This window comes from Pristis pectinata, chromosome 9 (genome assembly GCF_009764475.1).
Source record: "Pristis pectinata isolate sPriPec2 chromosome 9, sPriPec2.1.pri, whole genome shotgun sequence".
Classification (NCBI taxonomy): domain Eukaryota; kingdom Metazoa; phylum Chordata; class Chondrichthyes; order Rhinopristiformes; family Pristidae; genus Pristis; species Pristis pectinata.
The window spans coordinates 2,997,026-3,016,192 of record NC_067413.1 but is presented as its reverse complement, the minus strand read 5'-3'; the positions used below and the strand labels follow the sequence as shown (position 1 = coordinate 3,016,192).

General features: G+C 47.9%; 1 protein-coding gene across 5 annotated transcripts in view; it reads left to right on the top strand.

Moving 5' to 3' along the window:
* LOC127574547 (oxysterol-binding protein-related protein 1-like) overlaps positions 1-19,167 on the top strand; it is a 212,593-nt gene that overhangs the window by 59,893 nt on the left and 133,533 nt on the right. For 4 of the 5 annotated variants that reach the window (XM_052023612.1, XM_052023613.1, XM_052023614.1 and 1 more), the window contains 2 exons: positions 7,394-7,475; positions 14,464-14,570. In XM_052023612.1, the coding sequence (XP_051879572.1) occupies positions 7,394-7,475; positions 14,464-14,570 (189 nt within the window). Of the gene's footprint in view, positions 1-7,393; positions 7,476-14,463; positions 14,571-18,941; positions 19,092-19,167 lie in introns of those variants that run through there. The other variant, XM_052023616.1, reaches the window with a different exon arrangement.

The window sequence follows — 19,167 nt, the reverse complement described above, 5'->3', positions numbered from 1 at the left end:
GCTGGGACTGGAGGGCTCGAGTTATAAGGAGAGACTGGATGGGCTGGGACTTTCTCCCTGGAGAGAAGGAGGCTGAGGGGTGGCCTGATAGAGGTGTGTAAAATTATGAGAGGTGTACATAGTCAGTGTCTGTTTCCCATGGTAGGGGTGTCTACAACTAGAGGGCATAGGTTTAAAATGAGAGGGAGGAGCTTTAAAGGGGACCTGAGGGGTAAATGTTTCACACACACAGTAGTTGGTGTCTGGAATGAGCTGCCAGAGGAGGAGGTGGAGGCAGGAACAGGAACAACGTTTAAGAGGCATCTGGACAGGTACCTGAATGAACAGGGCAGAGAGGGAGATGGAATTAATGTACGATAAGTGTAGAAGGGCAGTGGTGGTCAGGGTGGGCCGAAGGGCCTGTTTCTGTGCTGTACAACTGTACATCTGATAGGGGAGGGCAGGTGGGAACAGTGGGGGGGAGGGGACCCAGTGGGAGGGGTGTGTGGGCGGTGGGCAGATGGCGTGGGTGGGGGGGGGGGGAGGAAACGGTGATGGGGGTGGGGGGGGTGTCGGAGGAACTGGGGAGATCAGGAGGAGAGAGGAAAGGGACAGAGGGGGAGCAGGTTCCCTGAAGTTGGAGAATTCAATGTTCATGCTGTTGGGGTGTAGACTGCCCGGGGGGGAATATGAGGGGCTGTTCCTCTGAAGAAGAGGAGATCTTTATTAGTCACGTGTACATTGAAACACACAGTGAAATGCACCTTTGTGTGGAGTGTTCTGGGGGCAGCCCGCAAGTGTCGCCACGCTTCCGGCACCAACATAGCATGCCCACAACTTCCTAACCCGTTCGTCTTTGGAAGGTGGGAGGAAACCGGAGCACCCGGAGGAAACCCACGCAGACACGGGGAGAACATACAAACTCCTTACAGACAGCGGCTGAAATTGAACCCAGGTCGCTGGCGCTGTAATAGTGTTGTGCTAAGCACTACACTACTGTGCTTGCGTTCGTGTTTGGCCTCACCCTGGCAGTGGAGGAGACCGAGGACAGACAGGTCGGTGTGGGAATGGGGAGGGGAATTGGCTGGCAACGGGAGCTCCAGATGGCCATGGCGGACAGAGTGCAGGAGCTCGGCCAAGCGATCGTCCGGCCTGAGCTTGGTCTCACCAGGTTGAGCTACCGCTTCGAACCGCTGCAGTCCCTCTGGTGAAGGTGCTCTCACAGTGCTGTCGGGGAGGGAGTTCCAAAGTGAGAAGTGGTCTAATTGAAACTTAACAACAATTATTAAGTGGCTCCACGGGCCACGTGATGGGAACATGTTTGCCCTGCTGAGCAGTCTGGGACCAGGCATCGTAGTCTCAGAACAAGGGGTAGGTCACTCGGGACCGAGAGGAGAAGTTTCTTCACTCAGAGACGGTGAGTCACCAGAGGCTGCAGAGGCTCAGTCACATTAGATTAGAACAGTTTATAGTCCCATACACCAGGGTGCAATGAATTTCATTGTCGGTGCGATGCTCACAGAGTAAAGAGTGTACAATACAAGAGGGCATGGCTTTAAAGTAATGGGTTGGAAGTTCAAGGGAGATATCAGAAGGAGGTTTTTTACCCAGAGAGTGGTTGGGGCATGGAATGCGCTGCCTGGGACGGTGGTGGAGGCAGGTATGTTGGTCAGGTTCAAGAGATTACTAGATAAGCATATGGAGGAATTTAAAATAGAGGGATATGTGGGAGGAAGGGGTGAGATAGTCTTTGGTGAGGTTTAAAGCTCAGCACAACATTGAGGGCCGAAGGGCCTGTATTGTGCTGTACTGTTCTATGTACGTGGTAATAATAAACACAGCATTGAGCACAAAGCACCAGAATGGGGCAAAGATTGCAGTGCAAACTGAGGTAGTGCCGAAAGAGACGGTAAAGTGACAATAACGGAATAACCGAGAGAGGGAGGAGGCTGAGAACGTGGCAGCACCACCCGGAAGGGGGTGTGAGAGAGGTGACTGGTTCAGGAGTCTGACAGCAGTGGGGAAGAAGCTGTTCCTGAGTCCGGACGTCCGGGCTTTCAAGCTCCTGTATCTTCTCCCAGAAGAGAGAAAACGGAATGGCCATGGGGGGCAGGTATCCCTGACGATACTCTTGGCCTTCCTGAAGCCACGTCCGGTGAGGATGGGCTAGATGGGAGGAGGTGAGGAGCCTCTGATGTTCATTTGAACCAGAGAACAATTGCTAGTTGTTAAAGGAATTGAGAGATGTGGGGGTAGTTGTTGGAAAATAATACTGAAGTAAAAGATTGGCCATGGTCCTGTTGAACGGTGGAACAGGCTCAGTTGGAATTGGGGACAATTTGTCCCTGCAGCTGCTTCAGGAACCCAGCCACGCACAGGTTTGAAAACAGTTTCCCTACACAAATACAGATGAACAATGTTTAAGCCAAGATGAAAATATCCCCAGATCAAAGTGTTTGAACTGAACGGTTCGACTGGCTGAAACTAAATTCTCCAGTTACAACATGTTGCCACAGCTGTCGGTGTTTGCAAAAGGCTTTAGCAACACCTGCTCTGGTTCCATTGTGCTTTTCTCCTAATAATCTGCCGTTTCCCTTCCTCGCTTTTGTAAGAATCTGGAGGTGGGGGAGGTTCAACACCATCCAGGACAAAGGACACCGCTTGATTGGTACCCCTAACGCTCCCTCCCTCCGTCACCAGTGCACAGTGGCTGCGGTGTGCACCATCTGCAAAATGCATTGCAGTTGCTTATCTAGGCTACTCCAACAGCACCTCCTGAACCTGCAACCTCGATCACAAAGGCAAGGGCAATGGGTTCAGGGATCACCACCACCTGCAGGTTCCCCTCCAAGTCACCCACCATCCTGACTGGGAAATATATCACCATTCCTGGGTCTAAATCCTGGAACTCCCTCCCCAACAGCACTGTGGGAGCACCTTCTCCAGAGAAACTGCAGCAGCTCACGCCCCTCTTCGTCAGGGGCAATAAGGGATGGTCAATAAATGCTCTCCTTGCCAGTAACACCCAGAGATCCTGCAAATGAGTTAGGGGAAAAAAATCAGTATAATCTTCACACCATCAGCCGACCTTGTGCATCAATGATTCCAACTACTCTTGTTCAAAAAAGTTCATGACAGGAAAGATGTTCACAGCCTTGATCCTGATGGCTGCTCAGCAATGACTTCTGTAAGAGGGAATTACAAAGATCCACCTCCTTTATCCAAGAAGAAATTCCTCCTCATCTTGTCCTGGTTGGCCAACTACTCATTCTGAAATTACACTCCCTGGGCTCTGTCTTATGAGAGGCATAGATAGGGTAGACAGAGTTGTTTTCCCAGGGTAGAGATGTCAAATACTAGAGGGCATAGCTTTAAGGTGAGAGGGGGGAAAAGTTTTTTCATGTTTGGCACAGGCATTGTGGGCCGAAGGGCCTGATCCTGTGTTGTACTGTTCTATGTTCTATAAAACATCTTCTTTGCTCCTTCCACATTCTAATCTTCCACCTTTCAATAAGATCAGCTTTTATTCTCCCTTTCTTTCTCAATCTCTCTGCATGGGTCAATGCTACCTTTTGTGTAATTCGTCCTGTGAGATTATACTTGTGTCCAACAGAAGTGTACGCTTCCCGGTATAAGGAGACAAAACTGGATGTGAGGCTCGGGTGAGACTTCAGTCCTGCACAGGTTCACAAAGACCTCCTTACTCATGTACCACACCCACAACCCTCTTGCAGCAAAGGCAAGAGGTTTGGTTTGCATGAAAATCAAAAACCTGCAGATGCTGGAAATCTGAAATAAAAACAGAAAACGCTGGAAACACTCAGCAGGTCAGGCAGCGTCTGTGGAGAGAGAAGCAGAGTCAGCGTTTCGTGTTGCAAGTTAACTTTGTACCTCTCTCCACGGATGTGGCCCAGTCTGCTGAGTGTTCCTAGCACTGCTGGATTTGCATGTACGATCCGTCAATGTCGGAAATGACTCTGAAGAAACCAACCTGAAGTAAGTTTGTGTTCCAGATCTCTTCACCCAGTGTGCAAGACAAAAAAATCTTCCTGTCTTCTGGCTCTGTAATCGAGGTGTAAATGAAATGAAATACAAATATTTCTGACTTTGAGTCACAGAGTCAAACAGCACGAAAACAGGCCCTTTGGAAGGATGTGGAGGATTTAGAGAGGGTGCAGAGGAGATTTACCAGGATGCTGCCTGGATTGGAGAGCATGTCTTATGAGGATAGGTTGAGTGAGCTAGGGCTTTTCTCTTTGGAGAGAAGGAGGATGAGAGATGGCTTGATAGAGGTGTACAAGATGATAAGAGGCATAGATCGAGTGGACAGAGACTTTTTCCCAGGGTGAAAATAGCTAACACGAGGGGACATAATTTTAAGGTGATTAGAGGAAGATATAAGGGGGATGTCAGGGGTAAGTTTGTTTTTACAGTGGTGGGTGTGTGGAACGCACTGCTGGCAGAGATTGTGGGGGCAGATACATTAGGGACTTTTAGATCCTCAGATAGACACATGAATGATAGAGAAATGGAGGGTTCTGCGGGAGGAAGGGTTAGATAGATCTTAGAGCAGGATAAAATGTCGGCGCAACATCGTGGGCCGAAGGGCCTGTACTGTAATGTTCTATGTTCTAGATTCTGTGACTACTAAATCAGGGTTAAGCATGCTCTTGGTCGAAATAAGCTTTTCACAGCCACTTGGATGAAATTGAGACATTTTTGTCTAAACTACAGGGTCAGCAGTTTTGTTGTCCCAGTGACCTGTGTCTCAAGGTGACACAGATAAATAGTTGCTCCAGCTTCAAGAGATCAATGTTTCTTGCACTGGCGAAAGAGCTAAGCAGCCAATGTTATAGTGAATTGTTATGGCTAGTCAGGTATGTGACAGATCATACAGAAACCATGTGGAATTTCCTTCAGATACTCTCTGAGGATTGTCTTATTTTTTTGTTCCTAATTCATTTCCAAGATCTGGCAAGACCAGGTAAACCTGCTGCCTCGAACCGCTGCAGTCCTTCTGGTGAGGGTGCTCCCACAGTCCTGTTGAGGAGGGAGACCCAGTGATGACGTAGGAACAGTGATATACTTCCAAGTTGGGATGGTGTGTGACTTGGAGAGGAACCTGCAGGGAGTGGGTTTGGGAGGTGGTGTTGGAGTAGTCTGGACAAGCAGGTGGAGTGCATTTTGTGGTGGATGGGGTACAATCGACTGGACTGTGTTGTCCTGGGTGGTGTTGAGTGTTTTGGGGCTGCACTCAACCAGGCAAGTGAAGATTTCTTCACTGTCTTGTATAATTTATGTGGAGATATATTGATATTTATTAGTCACATGTACATCGAAACACACAGTGAAAAGCATCTTTTGCGTAGAGCGTTCTGGGGGGCAGCCCGCAAGTGTCGCCACGCTTCCGGCGCCAACATAGCACGCCCACAACTTCCTAACCTGTATGTCTTTGGAATGTGGGAGGAAACCGGAGCACCCGGAGGAAACCCACGCAGACACGGGAGAACGTACAGACTCCTTACAGACAGCGGGGGGAATTGAACCCGGGTCGCTGGTGCTGTAATAGCGTCACGCTGACCGTTACATTACCATGTCATGTAATTTATGTTCTGTGTGTTGTCTGTACCTATGTGCAAATTTTTCATTGTACCTGCACCTCACTGTACTTGTGCACGTGACAATAACTCACCTTGGCTTTACCTGACACACTCCTGACTTGTAGATGGTGCTCAGATCATGGATGGCAAGTGGTTAGCCTTTGTGTTCCTGCTTACCACCCACCAGCAGCTGTCTCCCAACTCCACCCCTACCCCTCCCCTACCTCTCTCGATCTGTCTGTAATCCTTCAACAGTCCACCAATCACCTCTAGCCCCTGTGTCACCCCTCCCCCTCTCTTATCCCAGCCATCTCCCCTCCCAACTCTCAGCCCCGATGCCGGGTTTTGACCCAAAATGCGAACAAGTTCCCTTCCCCGCGTGCCTCCCCTCGTCACAGATGCTGCTCGACCTGCTGAGTTCCTCCAGCAGATTGTTTGTCGGTGCAGTCCTGCGACACACACCAACAGTGACCAGAGTTTAAACTTCGGGAGGTCGTGAAAGGTCCTGTACCACTGATATGAGAAGGTGGGGGTGTGAGGAGGATTCAAAGAGGATCCAGAGTGCCATAGAGTCATACGGCGTGTAAACAGGCCCTTCAGCCCATCCGTTCCCATCTAAGCCAGTCCCATTTGCCCATATCTCTCTAAACCTTTCCTATCCACGGACCTGTCCAAGTGTCTTTAATGTTGTTGATGTACCTGCCTCAACCACTTCCCCTGGCAGCTCGTTCCATATACTCACCACTCTTCAGGTGAAAAAGTTGCCCCTCAGGTTCCTATTAAATCTCTCCCACCTCGTCTTAAAACTATGCCCTCTAGTTCTTGATTCTCCGACCCTGGGAAAAAGACTGAGCACATTCGCCCTGTCTATGCCCCTCATGATTTTATACACCTCTATAATATCACCCCTCGGTTTCCTACGCTCCAATGAATAAAGTCCCAACCTGCTCAACCTCTCTCCATAACTCAGGCCCTCGAGTCTGGGCAACATCATCTTAAGTCCCCGCTGCACTCTTTACAGCTTAATGACATCTTCCCTGTAGCAGGGTGACCAAAGCTGAACACAATACTCCAAATGCAGCCTCACCAATATCCTGTACAACTGCAACATAACATCCCAACTGCTATACTCAATACCCTGACTGATGAAGGCCAACGTGCCAAAGGCCACCTTCACCACCCTGTCTACCTCTGACGCCACTTTTAGTGAACCATGTACTTGTACTCTGAGGTCCCTCTGTTCAACACCACTCCCCAGGGCCCTACTGTTCACTGTGAATGTTCTACCCTGATTTGTCTTCCCAAAATGAAACACCTTGCACTTATCCTACTTAAACTCCATTTCCCGTTCCTCGGCCCACTTGCCCAGCTGATTGAGATCCCTCTGTAATTCCAAACCAAACTGTGATGCAGGAAATGAATTTCTTCTGAATTCCTGTTGGTTTTTGTGGTGATTTCCTTACATCGAAAGCCTCCCGTTACACTTTCCCCTGTAAGAGAAAATATTCTCCCTGCACTCACTCCATCAGTTGGAAGAATCATTCCAAGTTAAAAATAATACATTAGATTTGAACTTTTAAAAGAAGGTAAAGCTCTGTACACATTTTTTATAGCGTGCTATTTCTATGACCTAGATTTTCTGCTAAAGTCTCTCAAGCGGAGACTTGAACCCACACGTCATTCAGGCAAGTATACTACCTCATCTGCTAGACTGACAAACTTGGTAGCAAGTGCTGTTTATTTCACAGGCAGTGTATCGGTGTCCAGCAGAAGAGAGGTTGTTCACCGATGTTCTTTCCATCTTCTACCCACAGACGGTGCAAACCTGCCAACAGAAGCTTGAGAAGGAAGTTTCCAACTTGCTGAGCTTGGTTGGTGGTCTGGAGGCTACAAAAGGTAACGATGTTCTTCACTACACTTAGACTTTTAGAAGACACAGGAGACTTTAGACGCTGGAACCTGGAGCAAAAAAAGCAACCTGCTGGAGGAACTCAACGGGTCAGGCAGCATCTGTGGATGGAAATGGATGGTTGATGTTTCAGTTCGAGATTTGATACAGGGTCTCAATCTGAAACATCGACCATCCCTCTGCCTCCACAGACGCTGCTCGACCCGCTGAGTCCCTCCAGCAGTTTATATTTTGCTGTACTTCATTTTTTTTAATTGCACCATAATACTCAAACCGTAACTTAATTTGCAGATTCCAGTTCTGGTGAAGTAAAAGGTTTTTGTAATTAATAAGGAGCTCATTATCCACAATCTATTGGGGCATGGACTTCACACAGTTAATAAAATGACTCGGGCTGCTGCCACAGTGAGGTACAGTGGTCAACCCCTCTGTGCACCCACCGACTTCCATGGAAGTTTCAGCTTGCCAAGGCAAACTACAAGCACTCCAGACCCTGTCTCTGACCTTACGCCTGCCTTTGTTCCTGACCCCCAGTGTTCCTGTCCCCCACCACAAACCTACCCCCATTTCTGACCCCAGCCCCGACTTCACAAGTCTGTGGATGGCGGAGACTTGGTGTGTTCACTTTAAATTTAAATTTTATTTACAGCGTGGTAACAGGCCCTTCCGGCCAATGAGTCCATTTTAAACCCAAATTAACCTACCCGTACGTCTTTGGAAAGTGGGAGGAGACCGGAGCACCCGGAGGAAACCCACGCAGGCACGGGGAGAACGTACAAACTCCTTACAGACAGCGACGGGAATCGAACCCCAATCGCTGGCGCTGTAATAGCGTCGCGCTAACCGCTACGCTACCGTGCCGCTGGGCTGTTCCCGTGCTGTCCCATTCTATGTTCTAACACTACAGTGTGGGTGGTCCACGTAAATCCCTGGCTGAGGAGCAGTCCATGCCATGCTGGGCTGTGGCCATTGCTGATGGTGCCAGCATTTATCGCTCATCCCTAGTTGCCCCTCAGGAGGTGGGGAAGAAGGTACCATTGCTGCAGTGCTTCTAGTGAACAGATCCGCTGCATATGAAATTAAAATCCAATCCAAACCCAACCTAGACCCAGTGATTATAATTTTGTTTTTAATACCTCAAGTCAGAGACTTTTTCCCAGGGTGACAATGGCTAACACGAGGGGGCCTAATTTTAAGGTGATTGGAGGAAGGTATAAGGGGGATGTCAGGGGTAAGTTTTTTACACAGAGAGTGGTGGGTGTGTGGAACGCACTGCCGGCAGAGGTGGTGGGGGCAGATACATTAGGGGCATTTAAGAGACTCTTAGACACATGAATGATAGAGAAATGGAGGGCTATGTGAGAGGGAAAGGTTAGACAGATCTTAGAGTAGGATAAAATGTCAGCACAACATCGTGGGCCAAAGGGCCTGTACTGTGCTGTAGTGTTCTATGACCCATCGTGCACAGTTGGATCCCTTGGAATGGGGTCAATGAGCCAACAGTTCTAGGACTGAGACCCAATGATGGTGTGTGACTGTTCTTCTCTTTGGTGTTGAGGTGTTGGTTGTGTGTTGTCTCTGTACCAAGGAGGACCTCACCACAGCACAGCTCTCTCAGCTCTGGTCTCATGGTGGGTACCATTGACATGGACTGCTCCTCAGCCAGGGATTTACGTGGACCACCCACACTGTAGTGTTAGAACGTAAAACGGGACAGCACGGGAACAGGCCCTTCGGCCCACCATGTCTCTGCTGACCGTGATGCCAATTTAAACCAATCCCATCTGCCTGCACGTGATCCATATCCCTCCATTCCCTGCCTGTTCATGTGTCTGTCTCAATGCCTCTTAAATGTCGCTTGTCACTGTCGTATCTGCCTCCATCACCACCCCTGGCAGCCCGTTCCAGGCACCCACCACTCTGTGTTTAAAAAAAATACTTGGCCCACACATCTCCTTTAAACTTGCCCTCTCTCTCCTTAAATGCATGCCCTCTAGTATTTGACATTTCTACCCCAGGAAAAAGACTGATGTTCCACCCTATCAATGCCTCTCGTAATTTTATCAGCCTCTAGCAGGTCTCTCCTCAGCCTCCTATATCCAGAGACAGCAATCCAAGTTTGCTCAACCTCTCCTGATAGCTAATGAGTAGGGTGACTGACATCTGGAGATGGGCGACCTGTGTGTTTCCTTTCAACAGCCTCATGGAATCATGCAGCACAGAAAAAGCCCACTCAGCCCTTTGTGTCGTGGTGTCTCTTTGAGAGATCCAAGTCCATAGCTCCCTGAAAGTGACTGCACAGGTTGATAGGGTGGTAAAGGAGGTGTACGGCATGTGTGCCTTCATTAGTCGAGTTCAGGAGTCGGGAAGTTGTGTTGTAGCTTTGTAAAACTCTGTTAGGCTGCATCTGGAGTATTGTATTTAACGCTGGTCACCCCATTACAGGAAGGATGTGGAGGCTTTGGAGAGGGTGCAGAAGAGGTTCACCAGGATGCTGCCTGGATTAGAGGGCATGTGCTATGAGGGGAGGTTGGACAAACTTGGGTTGTTTTCTCTGGGGCGGCGGACGCTGAGGGGAGACTTGATAGAGGTTTATAAAATTACGAGAGGCATAGAGAGTAGACAGCTGTTACTTTTTTCCTTCTAATACTAGAGGACATACATTTCAGGTGAGTGGGGGAAAGTTCAAAGGAGATGTGTGGGGCAGGTTTTTTTTTACACAGTGGTGGGTGCCTGGAATGTACTGCCAGGGGTGCTGGTGGAGGCAAAATGATAGAGATGTTTAAGAGCCTCTCAGATAGGCACATGAATGTGCAGAGAATGGAAGGAGATGGACCATGTGATTAGTTTAAGTAGGTGTCATTACCTTAATTAGTTGAGCACAACATCGTGGGCCAAAGGTCCTGTTCTTGTACTGTTCTACGTTCTATCATTCAATTAGCCCCACTCTTCCAGCTCTCTGTCAAGACACAAAGTAGATGCAAAGACCTCATGGGACCATTTGAAGAAATGCAGGTATTGCTGACGGAGGAGAGTGTGGAAGATGACCCCTCCAACTGTACAGCACTCCCTCAGCATTGCGGTGAATGGGTCAGCCTCTGTTTTCGGAGAGGGATTTCCTTCTGCCTCAGAGGAGGGAGTGGAGCCCACTGACCTGCAGCTGCTCTCTGGGCCAGTGGAGAGGGCAGGGCTGGAGATGACCCAGTGTGAGCCAGCTGGGACTTCTTTCTGTGCCAGTGATTCCAGTAATTCACTTGAGATAAGGATCCCAGTCGCATCTTCCAAGAAGATAGTTCCCCCTCCTCCTGCAGCTAAATCATCCACTGTCCTAAAACTAATTTGAATGGTGATGTAAACGTGAAAATCTTAAAGCCCAGGATAAAGGTGCTTCCACGATCTGAAGGGATAAACTAATTAAGGACTAATCTTGAAGTGAGAGCTGTGTGCTCTACCTAGACTTGTAATGCCGTGTGTTAAACATACTTGGTTTGAGCATGCGCCGCAGTCTGTCAGGATGCTTTGTGGGAGTTTGTAATTTTAAAAATAGAACATAGAACATTACAGCACAGTACAGGCCCCTCAGCCCACAACATTGTGCCAGCCTTTTAGCCTACTCTAAGATCAATCTAACCCTTCCCTCCCACATAGCCCCCCATTTTTCTGTCATCCATGTGCCTATCTAAGAGTCTTTTAAATTACCCTAATGAATTTGCCTCTACCAGCACCCCTGTCAGCATGTTCCACACCCCCACCACTCTGTCTAAAAAAAACACTTACCCCTGACATCCCCCTTATACCTTCCTCCAATCACCTTAAGATTATGTCCCCTCGTGTTAGCCATTGTCGCCCTGGGAAAAATTCTCTCACTGTCCACTCGATCTATGCCTCTTATCATCTTGTACACCTCTATCATGTCATCTCTCATTCTCCTCCTCTTCAAAGAGAAAAGCCCCAGCTCACTCAACCTATCCTCATAAGACATGCTCTCCAATCTAGGTAGCATCCTGGTAAATCTCCTCTACACCCTTTCTAAAGTTTCCACGTCCATTTTAAAATACAATTAAATTTTATTCTCCACTGATTTCCAAGATTTTTTATTCCTGTTGAAAGCATTAATTGATGTGCAGGGGGATCTTGGGGTTCAAGTCCATAGCTCTCTGAAAGTGGCTGCACAGGTAGATAGGGTAGTAAGAAGGTGTACAGCATACTTGCCTTTGTTAATCGAGGCATTGAGTTCAAGAGACAGGAAGTTATGTTGCAGCTTTATAAAACTCTGGTTGTGTGGTGATGGAGGCAGTTACGACAGAGGCTCTTAGACAGGCACATGAATGTGCAGAGAATGGAGGGAGATGGACATTGTGTAGGCAGAAGGGATTAGTTTAGTGAGGCTTTTAATTACTAGATTAATTAGTTCGGCACAGCATTGTGGGCCAAAGGGCCTGTTCCTGTGCTGTACTGTTCTATGTTCTAATTAAGCCAATGTTTTTGATTCCACTAAGCTTGCTGCAAGTAATTGTTACGAGGCTTGGTCTTCAGTGGATTCCTTTATTCCATTCCATGAATTTTAACAGCCTAGAAGATTTTTTTTCCCTTGTAAATTGTTTCGAGGATTGATTGGGAACTTAGTTTGAGGAGGGGCAAGGAGTTTTGTTTATATTGTGGTGCTTGAGTAGAGTGAATCTTCAAAGCCCTTTAAATGGGTGTGGAAGGGGAAGGTTGGGGGGGGAAGGATTGGGGGATGAACTGGAAGCTTGGAACGGGTGGGAGGTGGGCTCTGGGAAAGTAGGAGAGTTGTGTTGAGAAGGAAATTGAAGGAAAAGTTGATCATTTATGATTGAGGCAAAGTCATGGAGTCGTACAGCACAGACACAGGCCCTTTGGCCCATCACGTGCACACCTATCTACACTAATCCCATTTGCCCGCGTTAGGACCGTATCCTTGTCTACTTAAATGTCTCTTAAATGTAATGATTGCATCTGATTCACTGACATTCCAGATATCAACCACTCTTTATGTGGGGTAAAAGACACTCTCTATGCCTCATGATCTGATAAACCTCTATCAGGCCATCCCTCAGCCTCCTTCACTCCAGGGATAAACAATCCCAGCCTATAAATCCTTCAATCCAGGCAATATCCTGAAGTATCTCCTCTGCACTCTCTCCAGCACAACCACACCCTTCCTGCAGTTGGTGATCAGAATTGTTCACATTACTCCAGGAGCAACCTCACCAGTGTTTTGTAAAGTTGCAAATAACGTCCCAACTTTTATATTCTGTGCTGCAACCTATGAAGGTGAGCATGCCACATGCCTTCTTCACCACCCTACCTACCTGTGATGCCAGCTTCAAGGAACTGTGGGCTTGGACCCCTCGATCTCTCTGTTCCCCAGCGTTCCTCAGAGCCCCCCCCCCCCCCCCCCCCACAGGAGGAGTGTAACTGCTAGTGTAGTGTCTCCTTGTACTTTATGTTCCCGTCTGTGAAGGCAAGTGAGCCCTGTGCCTCCTTCACCACCCCATCCATCCATGCTGCCACTATCAGGGATTCGTGGGCTTGGAGCCCCAGGTCTCTCTCTTTGTTAACGTGTAGAAATCCAGAGAAAAGGGTTGGTGTGACTGGGAAAATTGGCCCGTGGATGGTTGAGTTGGGGGAGTAAAGAATGAATATTGAGCTGAAACCTGAGGAAGATTGAGATTAGCACCCATGGTAGATTGTTGAGGGAATGTAGGTGTAGTTTAGTTTATTGTCATATACACCAGGGTGCAATGAAATTCCTTGTTCACGTGAAGCCCAGAGTAACATTGGTAAATTGGTTTATTATTGTCACAGGTACCGAGGTACAGTGAAAAACTTTGTTTTGCATGCCATCCATGCAGGTCATTTCATCACATCAGTGCATTGAGGTAGTACAAGGGAAAACAATAACAGAATGCAGAATATAGTGTTATAGTTACAAAATAAGTGCAGTGCGGGTGGACAGTAAGGTGCAAGGTCATAATGAGTTAGATTGTGAGGTCAGGAGTCCATCTTATCGTACCAGTGGACTGTTCAATAGTCTTATAACAGTGGGATAGAAGCTGTCCTTGAGCCTGGTGGTACGTGCTTTCAACATTTGTAACTTCTGCCCAATAGGTGGGGGGAGAAGAGAGAGTGGGAGGGGTCTTTGATTATGCTGGCTGCTTTCCCGAGGCAGTGAGAAGTGTAGACAGAGTCCATGGAGAGGAGGCTGGTTTCCCTGATGTGTCCACGGCTCTCTGCAGTTTCTCGCGGTCTTGGGCAGAGCAGTTGCCACACCAAGCCGTGATGCATCTGGATAAGGTGCTTTCTATGGTGCATTGATTAAAAAAACTGATGAGGGTCCACAGGGACATGCCAAATTTCTTTAGCCTCCTGAGGAAGTAGAGGCACTGGTGAGCTTTCTTGGCCCTGGCATCTACGTGGTTGGACCAGTACAGGATATTGGCGATGCTCGCTCCTAGGAACTTGGAGCTTTTTGTGTGGAGCAAAAACAGTAAAGAGTGAACAGTGGACATGGCAATAATAAGTACAAATACAACGATCAATGACGGCTGCAGAAGTCCTTATTTTAAAATCCCTCTGTTCCTTGCCCCTGCCTGTCTCTTTTCCCATACAACTCCCCGAGCTTACTGCCGTCTTCCAAGTCTGGCACCTTGCACGTCCTGGAGTTTAATTTCGGCAGACCTTCAACATTCTGGCCCTTGTAAAGCCTCCCGGAACCACTTGGCCTCATCCTGTTCCTCACTGAGGCTGCTGCGTAAAATCTATCGCTGATGCCAAGGCTTTGGTCCTCGTGTCTCGAACATGTGACAGTCAGTGCCTGCTATGTGTTCCAGGAGGTTGTATCATGTTGAAGGGGACTATATAAACGCGAGTTGTTCTGTTTTGAAGCTGAGTACAATCAAATTAAGTGGCAGCATTTACAGAAAGATCTCCGGCTCACTTGCTGTGTTGCAGGACTATCTCCTCGAGTACTGCAGAAGTTGAAGGATGTCACCGAGTCCTCTAGAATCGCGAGCGGAGCACTGTCCAACTGCATTGTACTCATCAACAAACAAGAAGTGGTTGGTATTACTTGCATTGTGCCTTACCTTTCTTGAAAATACCAAGGGAATAATGTTGAGCATTCATGGACTGGTCCGGACGGAGGCTCTTTCCCCGTTATTTTGGCTCTTTGAACGAGCTTTCCAATGTGTGCCGTTCTGGTCACCACCCTATGGGAAGGACGCGATTAAGTCAGAGAGGGTGCAGAAAAGATTCACGAGGATGTTGCCGGGACTGGAGGGCTGGAGTTACAAGGAGAGACTGGACAGACTGGGACTGTTTTCCCTGGAGCGAAGGAGGCTGAGGGGTGATCTTATCAAGGTTTATGAAATCATGAGGGTCAGAATCTTTTTCCAACAAAAACAAGAGGGCAGAGGGTTAAGGTGAGGGGAGGAGTTTTAAAGGGGATCTGAGGGGTAAGTTTTCACAGAGAGTGGTTGATATCTGGAATGTGCTGCCAGAGGAGGTGGCAGAGTCAGATACAATCCCTACATTTAAGAGGGATCTAGACAGGCACTTAAATAAGCAAGGAAAGAGGGGTATGGTCGTAATGTGGGGAATGGGATTCGTGTTGATGGGCAAAAAGGTCGGCATGGCGACGATGGACGAGAGCCATTTCTGAGCTGTACAGCTCCTAAGCTTATTGTATTTGGGTTGCTCTGTTGGCATTTTTCAATACCAGTTTCATTCCAGCTGTTTTTGGGTGGGGGAGGGGAGGAGGGACTCCTGCACTTTCCACCTCCCTTCAGAACACCCCAAAGCCAGCGCAATGTAGGAAGTGCCGTGAGTTTCTGCTCCAGCGTTGTGATAGGTAATCACCTTCGGTCCAGGTATTGGAATCAGAATCAGGTTTGTTATCACCGATGTTTGACATGAAATCTGTTGTTTTGCAGCAGCAGTACAGTGCAAGACATAAAATTACTATAAGTTACAAAAATAAGTAAATATTGCAAACAAAAGAAGAATAATGAGGTAGTGTTCATGCGTTCGTGGACCCTTCAGAAATCTGATGGCGGAGGGGAAGAAGCTGTTCCTGAAACGTTGAGTGTGGGTCTTCAGGCTCCTGTACCTCATCCCTGATGGTAGTAATGAGAAGAGGGCATGTCCTAGGTGGTGAGGGTCCTTAGTGATGGATGCCACCTTCTTGAGGCATCGCCTCTTGAAGATGTCCTCGATGGTGGGGAGGATTGTGCCCGTGATGGAGCTGGCTGAGTCTACAACCCTCTGCAGCCTCTTGCGATCCTGTACATTGGAGCCTCTATACCAGGCAGTGATGCAACCAGTCAGAATACTCTCCACCGTACATCTGTAGAAATTTGTAAGGACCTTTGGTAATGTACCAAATTGGCCTCAAGACGTCAAGAGGAATTCCTCAGATCGTGCTAGGATCTTTGTTGCCTCCACTCTGAAGGAGCAGAAGGAGCCACAGTCTAACTTTGTGCCCGAATAATGTCGCTGTGATTGTGCAGTTACTTTAAGGTTTTTAACAGGCTGGTCTCACTGATGGTCAGTCGGAGATGGATCCAAGGCAGGTTTCTGGTGGGAATGATATCTGGACAATGAAAGGCCATCAACGCGAGCAAGTGTGAAGTTGTTGAGGAATCTGTCTGTGTAACAAGTGTGTCACTGGCAGAGGGAAGGTGAAGGTGTTTTGTTATTGGTGCCGACCAAGCTAGTCCTATTTGCCTGCGTTTGGCCCTTATCCCTCTAAACTCTTCCTCTCCATGTACCTGTCTAAGTGTCTTTTAAATGTTATTATACCTGCCTCAACCTCTTCCTCTGGCAGCTCGTTCCAGACACCCGCCACCCTCTGCGTGAAGTAGTTGCCTCAAGTCCCTTTAAATCTTTCCCCTCTCACCTTAAACCTGTGCCCTCTAGTATTTAGTTCCCTTCCCTTCGGAAAAAGACAGGGTAATCTATGCCCCTCATGGTTTAATACACCTCTGTAAGGTCACCTCTCATTCTCCTATGTTCCAAGGAATAAAATCCTAGTCTGCCCAACCTCTCCTTAGAACTCAGTCCCTCAAGTCCTGGCCACTTTCTCATAAATCTTCTTTGCACTCTTTTCAACTTAACTTCCTATAATACCAACATCTTGGACAACTGTAACATCACCTCCCAACTTTTATAGTCAATGCCCTGACTGATGAAGTCCTCTGCACCGACCTGTCTACCTGTGACGCCACTTTCAGGGAACCATGTACCTGTACTCCAAGGTCCCTCTGTTCTGCACCGCTCCCCAGGATGCTAACGTTCACTGTACAAGTCCTACTGTGGTTTCACTTCTCAAACCCACCCTCTTGCTCTTCTGCACCCCCACCCCTTCCACTCATACCCCATCCTTTCCCCTCACTCCTACCCCAGTCTCCTCCACCCCATATCACCATCACATAGCTAACCCATATCCCCATGCCCCATCACTCCCCTAACTCGCCCCCACCTCCACTAACCCCATCTGGTCTTCAACCCGAATTGTTAACTCCCTTTCTCTCTTCACAGACACTGCCTGACCTGCTGAGACTTTCCTGCATTTTTGTGTTTATTTCAGACTTCCACCGTCTGCAGTATTTTAACTTTTAGCCCACCAGTTTTGCCCCCCCCCCCCTCTCTACCGTGCTTGCTGATTGGTTCTCCAGTCCCTAGCTCAGAGAGCAGCAGATCAGAATTCCTCTTTAGAGGCTAGACAATGCAGGTGACGGAGCAGTGGTGGGGAAGCCCTGCAGTGGGGTCTGTCTTCTGGTGAAAATTGGTAAATTAGTTTATTCTTGTAACGTGTACCGAGGTACAGTGGAAAAACTTTTATTTCCATGCCATCCATACAGATCACTTCATTACAACAGTGCATTGAGGTCGTACAAGGGAAAACAATAACAGAATGTAGAATATAGTGTTACAGGAAGTGCAGTGCAGGCAGACAATAAGGTGCAAGACCATGACGAGGTAAATTGTGAGGTCAAAAATCCATCCTATCGTACTAGGAAACCGTTTAATAGTTTTATAACAGCAGGATAGAAACTGTCTTTGAGCCTGGTGGTGGTAGAAGAGAGAATGTCCAGCGTGGGTGGGGTCTTTGATTATGTTGGCTGCTTTACCGAGGCAGCGAGAAGTGTAGACAGAGTCCAAGGAGGGGAGGCTGGTGTCCGTGATGCGCTGGGCTGTGTCCACAACTCTCTGCAGTTTCTTGAGGTCCCGGGCAGAGCAGTTGCCGTACCAAGCCGTGATGCACCCGGATAGGATGCTTTCTATCAGAATCAGGTTTATTATCACTGAGATCAAAGTACAGAAGTACAAAGGGACTTGGGAGTACTCGTGCAGGATACCTTAAAGGTTAACCACCAGGTCGGGTCGGTGGTAAAGAAAGCGAATGCTATGTTGGCATTCATTTCGGGAGGTATAGTGTATAAAAGTAAGGAAGTGTTGATGAGGCTCTACAGGGCACTAGTGAGGCCTCATTTGGAATACTGTGTGCAGTTTTGGGCCCCATATCTTAAGAAAGATGTGCTGATGTTGGAGAGGGTTCAGAGGAGATTTACGAGGATGATTCCCGGAATGAAAGGGCTTATATATGATGAGCATTTGTCGGCTCTTGGACTGTACTCACTGGAGTACAGAAGAATGAGAGGGGACCTCATAGAGACATTTAAAATGTTGAAAGGACTGGACAGAGTAGATGTGGCTAGGCTGTTTCCCTTGGTGGGTGAGTCCAGGACCAGAGGGCACTATCTTAGAATTAGAGGGTACAGTTTCAAAACAGAGATGAGGAGAAATTTCTTTAGCCAGAGGGTGGTTAATTTGTGGAATTCCTTGCCAGGTACAGCAGTGGAGGCCAGGTCATTGGGGTGTTTAAGGAAGAGATAGATAGATATCTAAATAGTCGGGGTGTCAAGGGCTATGGGGATAAGGCCGGAAATTGGGATTAGAATAGGTTTTTTCTCCTCCCCCCCCATTTCTCATTTGTTTTTCTTTTTTCCCTTGGAGCAGACTCGATGGGCCAAATGGCCTACTTCTGCTCCCTTGTCTTGTGATCATGTGAGATGTGTGGTGAAATGTGTTGCTTTGCAGCAGCAGTACAGTGCAAGACTATGCTCCATCTATAAAAATCGGTGAGCATCAAAGTGGGAACGTGCCGAACTACTTTAGCCTCCTGAGGTGTTGGTGCGCTTCCTTGATCTATCTTGGTGCGCCTAAATGATCTGTTAGACTGAGCCCCTCATACTCTCCCAGATGGACTTGAAAGATCTCTCACCACTGTTCTGGAGCTTTGGCCCTCCCTAGTGTCCTGACCAACCTTTCTGTCGGTGAAATATTGCTGAATCATATTATCTTGGGTGTTCCTCATATTCCTGGTTCAGCTATTTACTAGTTGGTCGGTGATCTGATTGTACACCCATTGGTAGCTGTACTTCACGCTACGTTGGAACGATGACTACGGCACAGACGCACTCCTCTGGCTGTGAAGAGCTTTGAGTTGACCTGAAAGGGATGTGCAAGGTGCTATGGGAATGCCAGTCTTTCTGCATCTTTGCTGGGAATATGTGGAGGTAAAGTTTAATTTATTTGTTGTATCCCCTGGTATTGTGGTAAAGCGGGGAAGACATTTATGTGGCGATATCATTG